General features: G+C 36.2%; 1 protein-coding gene across 2 annotated transcripts in view; it reads right to left on the bottom strand.

The window, feature by feature from the left end:
• Positions 1-14,048, bottom strand: part of SYCP1 (synaptonemal complex protein 1) — a 161,623-nt gene extending 147,575 nt beyond the window's left edge. For both annotated transcript variants that reach the window (XM_059037095.1, XM_059037102.1), the window contains exons 1-7: positions 13,941-14,048; positions 12,540-12,624; positions 12,330-12,373; positions 12,098-12,154; positions 10,802-10,966; positions 9,789-9,856; positions 5,113-5,186 (exon numbers count right to left, since the gene is read on the bottom strand). In XM_059037095.1, coding sequence (XP_058893078.1) covers positions 5,113-5,186; positions 9,789-9,856; positions 10,802-10,966; positions 12,098-12,154; positions 12,330-12,373; positions 12,540-12,624; positions 13,941-14,048 — 601 coding nt within the window. The remainder of the gene's footprint in view (positions 1-5,112; positions 5,187-9,788; positions 9,857-10,801; positions 10,967-12,097; positions 12,155-12,329; positions 12,374-12,539; positions 12,625-13,940) is intronic.
• Between the last annotated feature and the right edge of the window lie 2,019 nt (positions 14,049-16,067).

Raw genomic sequence — 16,067 nt, 5'->3', positions numbered from 1 at the left:
AAGAAATATGGAAGGAACAGCACAGTGACCTCACTGTTATGACTTGAAAAGATTCAACAGGCTCTCATCTAAGGGATTTTGCATTTGCTGTTTCCTCTGCCTGAAATATTCATTCCCAAAATAGCTACATGATACATTCCCTCATTTATTCAGGTTTCTAATCAAATACCACTTAATCAGAAAAAAACTTCCCCAAATACCCTATCCCAAAATATTCTCTTTTCAAGCAGTTGTCATCACCAAACATGTATTTTATTTATTCATTTATGGTGTGTGTCCCTTTACAAGAGTGCATACTCCATAATAGCAGAAATTTTGTCTGTTTTCTACTATTTTCCCTCAGAATCTAGAACATTTCATGGCACATAGTAGGCACTTTTTAAAATGTTGAATGAATAAATAAAAGACAGAGAAAATCACAATAGCAAAAATAAAGGCTTACGGCAAGAATACAGATGGAGTTTACAGTAAATATAAGGCAAATATTAAGATTTTTTAGGGCAAGAATATACAATGGAGAAAATACAGTCTGTTCAATAAGTGGTGTTTGGAAAACTGGACAGCTACATGTAAATGAATGAAATTAGAACATTCCCTAATACACAAAAATAAACTCAAAATGGATTAAAGACATAAATGTAAGGCCGCAGACTAAAAACTCTTAGAGGAAAACATAGGCAGAACACTGACATAAATCACAGCAAGATCTTTTTTGATCCACCTCCTAGAGTAATGAAAATAAAAACAAAAATAAACAAATGGGACCTAATTAAACTTAAAAGCTTTTGCACAGCAAAGGAAACCATAAACAAAACAAAAAGACAACCCTCAGAATGGGAGAAAATGTTTGGGAATGAAGCAACCGACAAGGGGTTAATCACCAAAATATACAAACAGCTCATTCAACTCAATATCAAAAGAGCAAACAATGCAGTCAAAAAATGGGTGGAAGACCTAAAAAGACTTTTCTCCAAAGAAGACATACACATGGCTAAAAAGCACATGAAAAGAAGCTCAACATCACTAATTATAAGAGAAATGCAAATCAAAACTACCATGAGGTACAATCATTCAACAAGTGATATGCTCAGGGCCAGAGATCCAGCTGTGAATAAACAGACAACAATTTTAATCTCATAGAGCTTACATTCCATTGCGGGAGGAGGTAAGATAATAAACATCTCAAAAAAGTAAAATCTAGAGTTTGTCAGATAGTGATTGACTGCCCAGGAATGAAACAATTCAGGGAAGAAGGACTTGAAGTGTCAGTAGGGGTTGGGGTCATCAATGTACAATAGAGTGGCTAGGCTAGAACCTAGGGGAAGATGGTATTTGAATAAAGACCTGAAGGAAGTAAGGGAGCAGCACATGATGATATTAGGGAGGGGTGGGAGCATCCCAGGCAGAGGGACCAGCAGGGACAAAGAACTTGAAGTGGGAGTAGGTCTGGAGAGTCTGAGGTGGCCTGAGTGGAGTCAATGAGGAGGAGAGAAGCAGAGATGAGGATGGAAGAGTAGGCAGGGGCAGACATGTAAGGCCTTGTGTACCATTGTCAGGACTTCGACTTTTCCATTGAATGTGATGGGAAACTGCTGGAGAATTAGGAGCACAGCAACAGTACAATCAGACTTAGGCTTAACAGTATTATCTAGACCTCCAATGCCCCAAAGGTGAGCAACAGACCTTTGGAAATGTGACTGATGAGATGGAGGGACTGATTTTTCATTTTATTTCATTTAAATTAAATTTAAAACTCATTTCTTGATTCAATGATTGGAAAACTTATAAGTGTGTTTGGAACAACTTGGGTATATGAATCTATTTTTTTCAACTGTACGTTTATGAGTTCTAAATATAGATCAGGTATTTCCAATAAAAATTTTACCATCTGAGGGCTTCCCTGGTGGCACAGTGGTTGAGAATCTGCCTGCCAATGCAAGGGACACGGGTTCGAGCCCTGGTCTGGGAAAATCCCACATGCCGCAGAGCAAGTAGGCCCGTGAGCCACAACTACTGAGCCTGCGTGTCTGGAGCCTGTGCTCTGCAACAAGAGAGGGAGCAATAGTGAGAGGCCCGCGCACCACGATGAAGAGTGGCCCCCGCTTGCCACAACCAGAGAAAGCCCTCGCACAGAAACGAAGACCCAACACAGCCAAATATAAATAAATAAATTATAGTATCTTTAAAAACAAAAAAAAATTTTACCATCTGAAAGAAAAAAAAAAAAACTACCATGAGGTATCACCTCACACTAGTCAGAATGGCCATCAACAAAAAATCTAAAAACAGTAAATGCTGGAGAGGATGTGCAGAAAAAGGAACCCTCCTAAACTGTTGGTGGGAATGTAAATTGGTACAGCCACTATGGAAAACAGTATAGAGGTTCTTTACAAAACTAAAACTAGAGCTACCATATGATCCACCACTCCTGGGCATATATCCAGAGAAAACCATAATTCAAAAAGATACATGCACCCCAATGTTCACTGCAGCACTGTTTACAATAGCCAGGACATGGAAGCATGGAAGCATGGTTGCATGGAAGCAACCTAAATGTCTATCCACAGAGGAATGGATAAAGAAAATGTGGTACATATATACAACAGACTATTACTCAGCCAGAAAAAATAATGAACTAATGCCATTTGCCGCAACATGGATGGACCTAGAGATTATCATACTGAGTGAAGTAAGTCAAACAGAGAAAGACAAATATCGTATGATATTGCTTATATGTGGAATCTAAAAAAAGGTACAAATGAACTTATCTACAAAACTGAAATCGAGTTACAGATGTAGAAAACAAACTTATGGTTACCAGGAGGTAAGGTAGGAGGAAGGGATAAAATGGGACATTGGGACTGACATATACAGACTACTATATATAAAATAGATAACTAATTAGGACCTACTACATAGCACAGGGAACTCTACTCAATACTCTGTAGTGACCTATATGGGAAAAGAATCTAAAAAAGAGTGGATATATGTATATGTGTAACTGATTCACTTTGCTGTACACCTGAAACTAACACAACATTTTTAATCAAGTATACTCCAATAAAAATTTAAAAAATAATAATAAATAAAAGATGTTTTAGGAAAAAAAGAATCTACAATGTCACATCACGATATACTCTTTAGGGGAATTCTGTGGTGGTCCAGTGGTTAGGACACTGTGCTTTCACTGCCAAGGGCACAGGTTCAATCCCTGGCTGGAGAACTAAGATCCTGCAAGCAATGTGGCGTTGTCATAAATAAATAAATAAATAAATAAACTGAAATATGAAAAAAAAAGATATACTATTTAGTTCATTTAAGAGATCACCTAAAAATGTTTAAAAGGTTCTTCAAACCTCTCCCACCATCTGATATCTGACTTTGCTTAAAACTAAATGGAAGAAAGAACTAGCAGCCTTGTCTCTCTAGCCCAGGTTACTTTCTACAATGCAGTCCATATACTATCTCTCTACCTTACCCATATACTTTTCACCACTTTTTATATTTAGACAGAAAAGTTAATCTTGCAAGTTGAATAAACAGGGTATCGTGGAAGAGCTGATAGTGGTGCAGTACATTCTGGAAGGTATATATAGTTGCAAAAGTAAAGTACTTTAGGCAGAGACCAAGAATAAAATAACTAGCAATACTGCATACTAGAAATAATAATAATGGCTAACATTTATTGAGCACTTTGCACTGTTCTAAGCATTTTATATTTATTAACTACTTTAATTCTCAAAACAACACTAAGAGGTACTTTATTAACTAATAAACAGAGGGTCAGAGATTACATAAATTATTCAAATTATTCAAGGTCATGCAGATAACAACTGAAAGTTCGAATTTGAGCACAGGGCTAACTATCTCTTCAGTCCAAGCTCTTAAGCTGTGGTATCAATTAAAATTTGAAAAATAGAGGCTATCCCGAAAAAACAGGTAGACAGTATTTCCCAATAGATTCTTGGCAGAAACAAACAAACAACAAAGTACACCTAGTGGCAGATTAATGACAAAGACAAAAACAATTATTTTTGAAAATCAGATTGTTTTTCATCAAAACGAAAAAAATTCCTACTTTACAATTAACATCAAAATATGCATAAAATAAAAACATGCACTTTCACATATATACCACAACCTTAACAGAATGTTTTAAAATAATGTTTCTTTAGAAGAAATGTGAGAATTCTATTTATAAATAAATACTACACTGCTATTCTTAAGCACTATGCTTTCAGCATAGCCCTACATCAGTATTTTCTATTATGAACATGGCTATATATCATTCTTGATTCAATTTCCTGGTTGTTCCAAACAGAAGAGAAGGTTAGTCTCAAGAGCACACTTTAACTGAAATGAGAATGAACCATAAATGCCAAGTAAATATATATCTTTTAAAATATATTATCTTTCAAAAAGCTTGAAGAACTCTTCAAAGCTCAAAGAACTGAGAATCTAGTTACTACTTATACAAAGAAATGGTATGAGACACATATAACTCGTTCAAATAAAAAATGGCTCCTGGGACTTCCCTGGTGGTCCAGTGGTTAAGAATTCACCTTCCAATGCAGGGGACACAGGTTCGCTCTCTGGTCGGGAAACTAGGATCCCACATGCCACAGGGCAACTAAGGCCATGCCACAACTACTGAACCTGCATGCTCTAGAGCCCACGCACCACAACTAGAGAGCCCACGTACCTCAACTACTGAGCCCGCATGCTCTGGAGCCCATGCACCACAACTAGAGAGCCCACGTGCCGGAACTAGACAGCCCATGCACCACAACTATGTAGCTCGCGTGCTCTGGAGCCCGTGCGCCACAGGTAGAGAGAAGCCCGCATGCTGCAACAAAAAGACCCCACATGCCGCAACGAAAAGACACCACATGCAACAACCAAAAGACCTTGCATGCTGCAATGAAGAGCCCACGTGCCACAACTAAGGCCCAACACAGCCAAATAAATAAATAAATAAAAATTTAAAAATTAAAAAAATATTTTTAATTGGTTCCAAAAAATGAAAAGACAATTTGTTCCCCTCTTCACCCCCCACCATTAAAGTAATAACAAGAAATTGATAAAATCATATAAAATGAGAAAGATATTTACATTTCTTTGTCTTTTCAGCAGATCTGGCACAAGTTTCTTTGAGTAGATTACATAAATGCCTTGTAGCATTATTCCTGAAACAGAGGAAAGAGTTTGCATAAGTGTAATCTATCTCAAAGCAAAATCATATATAAAAATTATGAAACATTACTGTTACAATTTTAAAGAAATCTTATAACATCATAATATTTTATATCACATATAGTTCATAAGTGACTATATGAAGGAAAAATTGGTTGACTGTACTATTAGCAAAGATGATTTAATAACTGCCTCCTTTTAAAGTGAAAAGCTCCTTGAAAAGTTTCTACCCAAGTAGCTTTCAATAACCTTTTAGTAAACAGTTCCAGATTCACCTAAGAAATAAAGTGAGAAGAGAGGATTGGGATTTTCATTACTAATAACCCCAGAAATATTCTAGCTATCTTACCTTCAAAACATAAAATAAGTAATTTTCTGAAGAGTCATTAATTATGTGAATAAGACCTCTGATCATCTCACAGATGCAGAAAAAGCTTTTGACAAAATTCAAAATCCATTTATGATAAAAATTCTCAACAGAGTGGGTACAGAGGGAACCTACATCAACATAATAAAAGCCATATATAACAAGCCCACAGCTAACATCATACTCAACCCTGAAAAGCTGAAAGTTTGTCCTCTAAGATCAGGAAAAAGACAAGGATGCCCATTCTTGCCACTGATATTCAACATAGTATTGGATGTCCTAGCCACAGCAATAGACAAGAAAATAAAAGGCACTTGAATCAGAAAGAACAAAGTAAAACCGTCACTATTTGCAGATGACATGTTATGATATATAGAAAACCCTAAAGCCTCCACCGAAAAACTGTTAGAACTAATAAACAAATTCAGTAAAGTTACAGGATACAAAACCAACATACAAAAATCAGTTGTATTTCTGTACACTAATAACGAACTATCACAAGAGAAAATAAGAATATAATTCCATTTACAATTACATCAAAAATAATAACACACTTAGGAATAAATTTAACCAAGGAGGTAAAAGACCTGCACACTGAAAAATATAACACACTGATGAAAGAAATTGAAGACACAAATAAATGGAAAAATCTTCTGTGTCCATGAATTGGAAGAATTAATATTGTTAAAATGTCCACACTACCTAAATGGAGTCTGGTACCAATTCCAAATTTGGAAGGGGGTTCCCCACACCAAAAAGCAATTCTGAGCACCACAGCTGAGTGTCCTACAATTCAACTCTGACACCATCTACCTGGAGATAGCATCAGACTTCATAAGTTAAGGGTTCAGTCCTATAAGACTGCCACCCTCCCCTATCCCACCAACTTCAGATGCTAGTTGCAAGCCCAGGTTGTTACCTGTGGTTCTGTCCAACTGGCTATAAATCAGAGGTTCACATGACCTCCTCCTTGGGTTCTATTAATTTGCTAGAATGACTCAGAGAACTCAGAGAAACAATTTACTTACTAGAGTACCGGTTTATCATAAAAGGATATAACTCAGGAACAGCCAAGTGGGAAAGATGCACAGGGCAACGTATGAGGAAAGGGTGAGAATCTTTCATGCTCTCTCCGAGCTCATCATTCTCCCCAAATCTCCACATGTTCACCAACCAGGAACCTCTCGAACCCTGACCTCTCAGGTTTTTACAGAGGCTTCATTAGATAGTCATGACTGATTAAATCTTTAGCCATTAGCAACTGATTCAACCTCCAGGCCCTCGCCTGTCCCCAGGGGTTGGAAATTTCAATCCTCTAACCACTTGGTTGGCTCTTCAGGCAACTGGCCCCTATCCTAAGGGGGTTCCAAAAGTCACCTCATTAGCATAACAAGACACCTTTTCACTCTCAACATTTAGGAAATTCCAAGGGTTTGAGGAGTTGTGAGTCAGGAAAGATGGATGAAAACTAAATATATATGTGAAATATATTTTGGTCATCTGAATGACCAAATATATATTTTTTCTTATAAATCACAATACCACAATACTGAAAGCAATCTACAAATTCAATGCAATCCCACTCAAATTTCCAATGACATTTTTCACAGAAACAGAACAAAGAATACCAAAATTTGTATGGCATCACCAAAAACCTCAATTAGCCAAAGTAATCTTAAGAAAGGAGACCAAAGCTGGAGGCATCACACTTCTTGATTTGAAACTACATTATAAAGCTACAGTAATCAAAATGGTATGGTACTGGCATAAAAACAGACACATAAATCGATGGAACAGAACAGACAGCCCAGAAATAAACCCACAGATATACAGTCAATTAATTCATGATGAAGAAACCAAAAAACATATAGAATGGGGAAAGGACAGTCTCTTCAATACATGGTGTTGGGAAAACTAGACAGCCACATGCAAAAGAACAAAACTGGACCACTACCTTACACCATACACAAAAATAAAGTCAAAAGGGATCAAAGACTTGAACCTAAGATCTGAAATCATAAAACTCCTAGAAGAAAACATAGGCAGTAAGTTCCTTGACATAGGTGATGATTTTCTGGATTTAACACCAAAAGCAAAGGTAACAAAAGGAAAAATAAACAAGTGGGCTACATCAAATTAAAAAGCTTCTGCACAGCAAAAGAAACCACAAACAAAATTAAAAGTCAACCTACTAAATGAGAGAAAATATTCATTTTTTAAAAATTTATCCATGTTTAATGCAGCATTATTTACAACAGTCAAGACATGGAAACAACCTAACTATCAATGGATAAATAAAGTGTGGAATATATATACAGCCATAAAAATGAAGGAAATCCTGTCATTTACAACACTATGAATGGAACTTGAGAGCATTATGCTATATGAAATAACTCAGACAAAGAAAGACAAATACCATATGGTCTCATTTATATGTAAAATCTTAAAAAAAAAATTAAAAACAAACTTATAGATACAGACAACAGATTGATGGTTGCCAGAAACAGAGGTGGGAGGTGGGCAAAATGCGTGAAGGGAGTTAAAAGATACAAACTTCCAGTCATAAAATAAATCCTGGGGATGTAATATACTGCATGATGAATATAGTCAGTAATATTGTATATCTGAAAGTTGCTAAGAGAGTAGGTCTTGAGGGTTCTTGTCAAAACAAAAAATCTGTAATTATATGTGGTAATGGATATTAACTAGACTTATTGTGGTGATCATTTTGCAATATATACATATATCAATTATTACATTGTACACTTAAAAATAATATAATGTTATATGTCAATTATATCTCAACCAAAAAAATTTTAAAGGTCAATATAATGTAGTCATATCTTCCAAATCTTATTAAATGGTATTGAAAGTTTAAAAAAAATGACCTCTGGGTATCTTGAAGTTGTTAACATATACACCAGTTTAAATTTTCCAATGTATAATTTTTCTGCAGAAATGAATTGTTACAGATTAACATTGTATAATAATTTTTAAGTCTAAATATTAGTTTAATGAAGAGCAAAAGCTGTAATATTACATAAACTACATCTTTAACATTTTCAATAATCTAATAAATGAAAAGGTTAAGAAGTCACTGAAATCAAAGGTGGTTTTGTTTTGTTTTCAAAGCCTGTGACTATTCTCTACCACAAATCAGTAGTTCTCAAAGTATGATCCTTGCACCAGCAGCATCCACATTACTTGTTAGAAGTACAAATTCTTAAGTCTACTCCACTGAATCAGAAACTCTGGCAGGGTAGGAGAGGCCAACGGCATGTGTTTTAACACGCTCTGCAGGTGATTCTGAAGCTTGCTAAAGTTTAAGAACCACTGTTCTAGAGAGAGGAACTTTTTATTGTTACTGGTTTTGTAAAATCAAAACAAGTAACTACAAATCTAATTCTTGGACTTCCCTGGTGGCACAGTGGTTAAGAATCTGCCTGCCAATACAGGTAACACGGGTTGGAGCCCTGGTCCGGGAAGATCCCACATGCTGTGGAGCAACTAAGCCTGTGTGCCACAACTACTGAGCCTGCGCTCTAGAACCCGCAAGCCACAACTACTGAAGCCTGTGCGCCTAGAGCCCATGCTCTGCAACAAGAGAAGCCACTGCAATGAGAAGCCCGCGCACCACAACCAAGAGTAGCCCCCACACCGCAACCAAGAGTAGCGCCCGCTCACCGCAACTAGAGAAAGCACGCACGCAGCAACGAAGACCCAACACAGCCAAAATTAAATAAATAAAATTAATTAATTAATTTTTTTAAAAGGATGATACTAAAGTTTTAAGCCAAAATTAATGGAAGAATGATTGGGCCACTGGCAAAAACAGGAATTTGACAGTGAGAATTAACTTGGAACTAAGTTGAGCCCTCTTCTGCAAGGGTTTCACCTAAAACAATAGTCAAACAAAAAGGTATACAATATACATAGGCAGTTGTAGATATAGGATTATCAGGTACCTTTTTCATCACTAAGTAATGGCTTCCCCTTGCCTGTCATTTTAAAAAGTGAGAAGTTATTAGTCAGTGACCACAGTTTGCCAAATGCAAGAATGTAAAATAGGTATGTCTTCCTTTTCTCCACAGCACCCAGATATAATTCTATATATCAATTAATATTATACAACAAAAAGAGCTCATTCAATTGTTGGAAATTATTTTAATAATTAGTTTGGAATAAAAAATAAATTTGTAAAAAACAAATTCATTAAATTATTACTTACTCTTTTATTAAATCTTTATTTTCTTGAATTCCTTCTTCTAATTTCAAACTTACTTTTTCATTTTCAAACTAATTTATAAGACAGAAGAACAGTTCATCACATTTTACTTAGCAAAATAAACATGAGTATATTCATTAAGCAGCATTTCTTTGCTAACATGCTATGATGGTCTGTAAGAATTATTTTCTTTGAACACAAAAAAGAACATTTTTGTCACACTTATGGATATCCTATAAGAATATGGGTCTAGGGCTTCCCTGGTGGCGCAGTGGTTGAGAATCCGCCTGCCGATGCAGGAGACACGGGTTTGTGCCCGGGTCCGGGAAGATCCCACATGCCGCGGAGCGGCTGGGCCCGTGAGCCATGGCCTCTGAGCCTGTGCGTCGGGAGCACAGGCTCCGCAACGGGAGAGGCCACAACAGTGAGAGGCCCGCGTAACACACACACACACAAAAAAAAGAATATGGGTCTCACTTTCATCAGTCTAAAATTAGGTTTGCTGAATTATCTCCAAAATGTACCCAACAATATTTTAATGTGGTATTATCTTCCCTAAACATTTTGAAATGTTTTATCTTTCTCCTAACCCAATGTGGCATTTTCTCAAAATTTGTCTTTCACTATGCCATAAAATTGAAGCGAAACAGTTTCAAATTTAAAGTTTTATCTACAATGTCATTTTCTAATATAATAAAAAAGACATATCAAACAAAACATTATCAGTAACAGGAACTAATAAAAATTAAAATTCTATAATTAGAATCATTAAATCAATCTTCATCTAAAGTAAATTACTATTTCCCTAGTCATTTGCATTAAGTTTCGTGCAGCCTGTCTTCTGCTCATCCTAAAGTTGAAATGCAACTAATATTAATGAAACTTCAAAAAACACCATTCTTAAAATCCACATCACAGAAACAAGATAAACCCAACTTACTCTGAAATAATACTCTAGTTTTAATAGTATTATAAGATTTACTATACTATATTTTCAATTACAAATTTCATTATACCTGTAGTTCTTGAATGGCTTTCCGCTGTGCTTCAATTATTTTTCTATTTTCTTGCAACTTGTTTTCTTTCTGCTTCAGTTCAGATTCTACACTCACTTTCCATTTCTTGATCTTTTCAGCCTCCTTATACAGTTTTGAATATAGTCTGCTCATTGGCTCTGAATTCTATTATAAAATAGGTTTTCAAAGACTGTTAATAGTTCAAAATTTTAGTATAACCAAACTAGAGCTGCCTATTGAAAATATCCATGAGTATCTTAATAGTTGAGACCAAATCTCTCCTCAATTTATGCCCTAATACCATGCTGAAAGTTATATTAACTTTTTTCTAACTACTAAGGCAATATTAGCTACTTCACTAAGGTTACTGGTCACCTGACTAAGTTATTCCTTGATGAATAAAATTAAATAATTCAAAATGTGCCTAAGCCAGAAGTTAGAAATCTTTAAGTCAATGAGAGAATCTGGCTGGTTAAAAGCTAAACTAAATCACTCTACATGAAATGTGTCAATTTTAGCAATGGTCTTGAAATATTTTGGTTATACAAACAGCTTAAGGATTGACCAAAGGATATGAAGTTTAAGGTACAATGACAAGAAAAATAATAGTGAACACAAGATCTTTCATTTAGCCTGAGGTTTTATTTGGATTTTATTTGGATTTCCTGCATCATCCCTTTCCACATTATAAGGTAAATGTCAGAGTTTTCTTTTTTTTTTAATCATGCTATTTTCTCCTTGTTGATAGCTCTGTTATCAAAATATATGAATAAATTCTGTATTTCTAAATTTGTGATACTATAATCCCAGCAACAAACAGATAGCACTTTACCAGGCCATGGAATTTCTCTTTGTTTTAAAGACATCTGTGTGCCATAAGAAAGAATGATTTTTATAACTAAAATCAAAAGTACACCATATCCTACAAATTCCTTAGACAATAAACCAGCCAAACATTCGTACCTATTAATTCAAGAATTGTTTGTAAATTACTGGCTTAATTCTCAACCTTTTCACACATTGCATTCATCTCCCCTTTTCTATTCTTGATTTTTATGGATTAAAGTTAAATTGCCCCTTAAGAATTTATGCTTTTATAACTCAGGAAAATACAGAGGCCTAGTGTTTCAGCAAATTCAAAAGAAAAGCAAAGTGGTGAAAAGGTTTTAAAGAATATAACTTAAAACCTTAACTAAATATTAATCCTTTTGAGGCTTTAAAAGAAAAATAAATACAAGTAATAATAAATGATACTCCAATTACAAGAAATTTAATATGGACGGGAAATCTTCTGACCTCAAAATCAGAGTCTTTTAGTCCCTCCTGGTAATGACAACTGTCAGAATTATCAACCTAAAAAATGAATAAATTTTTCCTATGAGAAAATATTTCTGATGATAGTTTCCAAATAGCAGCAATTAAATACTGAAGACTAGTAATCCAACAACTAAAGATTTTTTTTTTCTTTTGCAAGCAAGCAATTCAATATCTAAACAGGTTATATCTATATACACCATACTTAACTGACCTGTTCAAGCATGGGCAAAAAGTCAACTTTTTGTAAAGCAGGATCTGTAAGATAAAAGACAACTGAAATTAAATATGCTAACGTCCTGTTTTATATATTAAGTATTATATCTAGCTTTAATGTCAAGGCTATCAATATAATACTCTTATTTGATATCTAGCAATGTGTATTTTAAAAATGCTTCTTTGTATTGCTTTTCTAGTCTCCTACCTGAATCAATGTTTTTCTCATTTTTGGAGAGATTAGTCATTGCAAATGGAAAACCAAAATCATCTTCAACACATTTGTTGAAACCCTAGAAACACAAAGAAGTTCTTAAACACACTGTCCCATACCACTCTAATAACTAGCAGTGTAATATGTAATTACATATACAATATACATCTGCTTTAAAAAGTGACTATAATTGTAAATCCTTTAATGTAAACAGTGTTTAAAATATCAAATGATTTTGCCATGTAAACAAAGCAAAATTTTTTAATTTTCACTTATAAGAGAAAGCTAAACTAAAATTACATGATGCATGCTTTGTAAGTACTCGGGAATAATTTTAGTGATTTTAATTAGTAGCTTAGAATATTGGTTTTCTTCAATTTCATTATGAACTTTCCCCTGGTAAAATTGAGAATTTTCTTCACTGAATAGCATTTTTTTTTTTTTTTTTTTTGCGGTATGCGGGCCTCTCACTGTTGTGGCCTCTCCCGTTGCGAAGAACAGGCTCCGGACGCGCAGGCTCCGCGACCATGACTCACGGGCCCAGCCGCTTCGCGGCATGTGGGATCTTCCCGGACCGGGGCACGAACCCGTGTCCCCTGCATCGGCAGGCGGACTCTCAACCACTGCGCCACCAGGGAAGCCCCACTGAATAGCATTTTAATGTTATATTCTTTGGCTATAGAGACATAAGAATTTTTCTACAACATAGAAAATTAAAATATTCATTGCTTCATCCTATTTCCAACATAAAGTTCCACATAAGAAATTTATATTTTAATGTAATTTTTTTTTTGGCCGCACTGTGCATAATGCGGGTTCTTAGTTCCCTGACCAGGGATTGAACGCATGCCTCCTGCAGTGAAAGTGCAGAGTCTTAACCACTGGACCGCCAGGGAAGTCCCCACATGAGAAATTTAAATAAATTACTAAAAAAAGCTGTATTCCTCCTTTCCAATAAGAACCTACTACACGTACGAATTTCCCTTTTATCCTGTCAACCCAGAAGCTCAGTGTCAAATTTTAACCTCAAATACTGATTTTTACCAGTATGTCAACATATTTGTCCAAATTTTCTTAATTTTCCTTGATTCTAATATTCTTCTAATTTATATTTTACTATTTCATTGTATATGTTCATAAGTTGCCTTAAATCATTTAAAGAAAGAGGATTAAAATAAGCAGGTCCCCTTATGTACGCAGAATTCAAAGCACCAGTGATTATGTCTTTAAATGAATGATGCCTAAACACATTAAGTGTGCTCATTATTCATTCAAAGCAATGCTATTCAAAATTCTTGGGTAAATCAGACCATATTTACTGAAAAAAATTATAAGATATCACCAATAAGAAAGTTCACTTTGCCTCATTTACCCAATGAGTAAATGCAAACTTACCTTGAAGAAATTCGAATCTCCTCCCAAAGTCTGAGGTTTCACTGCAGATACTTGACTGCTACTTAATCTCGGTGGTACAAACAATTTAAAGGGCTTCTGCTTTTCCATTTTCTCTTCCAGTCGTAATTATCTATTGCTCAAGATGGGGGAGAAAGTGTTTTACATTGTTTCATTAATACATCACTTATTCTATAATAAATGGGTATATAAAGGAATGCGTGAAACATTTGCTACCATGGAAGCCTACAGTGTCCCTTACTGCCGGGGTGTTCAAAGCAGAAACATCCCCTATTTGTCCCCACCACCAATGGCCACGCTGGCGACGTCGATGGATAATCGAGAAACTCGAACTAGGCATCATCGCCGGGACAGCCTGAGAAGAAGCCCGTTACCTCCACAAGCCCTGTTAAATTGCATCACCTCGCCAGGAAGAACTAGTTGAGGTGCTTAGACGTCTACGGAGAAGGCGCCGGGGGCTGCCTGCGTGAGGGAGGGCCAGTAACAAAACGCCGCCCAGCTCAGGGAGGAGACTCGGCACACCTGCCCTTACCTTTAAAAAACTAGCGGGAAACCGCAGGCTCGGTGCTCACGCGAACCGCCACCTGCTGTCTATTAGGGTAGCAGAAAGAACCAACACGAACTTCTGCCTCCAAACCTCGGAAAAAGCGGGAAATCGCTCCAGCCGAGCGGCCAGGAGCGAGTGCAGGACGGTTACCGGGCGGTTTAACGGCTAAATAACGGTCGGCGGCCTCCATTGGCCGGGGGCGCATGACCTACATCTCGCGAGATTTCCCTTTACCTTAGTAGCAATTCTTCCCTAGATACTTTTTCTCCTTAGAATTGGCCTTCTTTAAGCTTCTCCTACTGTTAAAGAATGTGAGGAAAACTATCAGGTGCTGTGATAGAATGGAGCTGAGAGTGAAAAATCTATCTCTGTCCTCTAAGAAGAGCTCACAGTCTTAGGGAAGAAACAAGTGCAAACATAATTATAACCCCCTGTAATCATTTAATGGTAGTAATTTCCTAAGGGTTGTTGGGACACTTAGAAAGGGACAGTGGCCTTTACAGTGGCTTGGGAGTCAGGAGAGAGCTTTACGGATGTGGTACACTTTTGTTACTGCTTCCGTAGAAAACTGAAGGGTGAATAGAGCGTTAGCTAGATAGTGAATGCGGGAAGGGGTGTTCCCGGCTGAGGGACGGTAGGCAAAGGCGCTGGAGTCGTGAGAGAGATGAGTCCAAGAGTGAGTCCAGGCAATGCGGTGTAGGTGTGTGAGCTTGCAAATGGAAAATGATGAGACTGGAGACTTAGCAGATGTGAAGGCCTCTTGAAGGCTTTTGGATTTTAGCCTTTATGGATGGGAATCTTGAGGAAGTTTGAGTGGAAAAGGGGGCATGATCAAGTTCAGAAGAAAATTTGTAGTATGAAAAATGGTTTAGGTTTATGAGACTGGAGTTAGGGAGCCAGTTTTAATAGCCTGGGTGAGTAAGGTATGAGACCTGAGCTATGACAGTGCCAGTAAAGATGAAGAAAATGTGTCAAATGTAAAAGATATTTAGGAAGAAAAATTAATAGGATTTGATGGCTTTTTTAAGGTGAGCAGCAAAAGAGAGACGTCTAAGATGACTGCCTGGTTTCAGACTTGGGCTACTAGACACAATAAATATTGTGGATGCTAGGTACCTAGGTTTGAGCAATAAGACAATGAGTTCTGTTTTCAACATACTGACTTTGTTTTCTAACTTTCTCCATGTACTACAATATAATTGATGCTTTTCCAAAGGACTAGTGATATTTTTAAGTAACTCATTTTGTTTTGTATAAATTTAACCTATCAGATGGAACAGTTTCTGATAAAATTACATTTTGAGCTAGAAAGGATGATCCAGTGTAAGGCTTTCATTTTACATGAAACAGTCTAAATACCCTAAAAAAGATAAAATACTCCCTTCAAGAGATGATACCAAGAATAAATGCCCAAGATAACCCCTGGGGGAATAATTGATACATTTAATTAATATATTTTATAAGTTGAGGGTATAAATTCAATATTCCAATTTTTTAAAGTTTTACAACAGTGAAATATTCAACTATGGTATTTTTTCTGTATTGAAAACAAAATGCTATTC

This window comes from Kogia breviceps, chromosome 1 (assembly GCF_026419965.1).
Source record: "Kogia breviceps isolate mKogBre1 chromosome 1, mKogBre1 haplotype 1, whole genome shotgun sequence".
Lineage (NCBI taxonomy): Eukaryota > Metazoa > Chordata > Mammalia > Artiodactyla > Physeteridae > Kogia > Kogia breviceps.
Note: the sequence above shows the minus strand (reverse complement) of the source record. Positions and strands in the feature narration are given on the sequence as shown.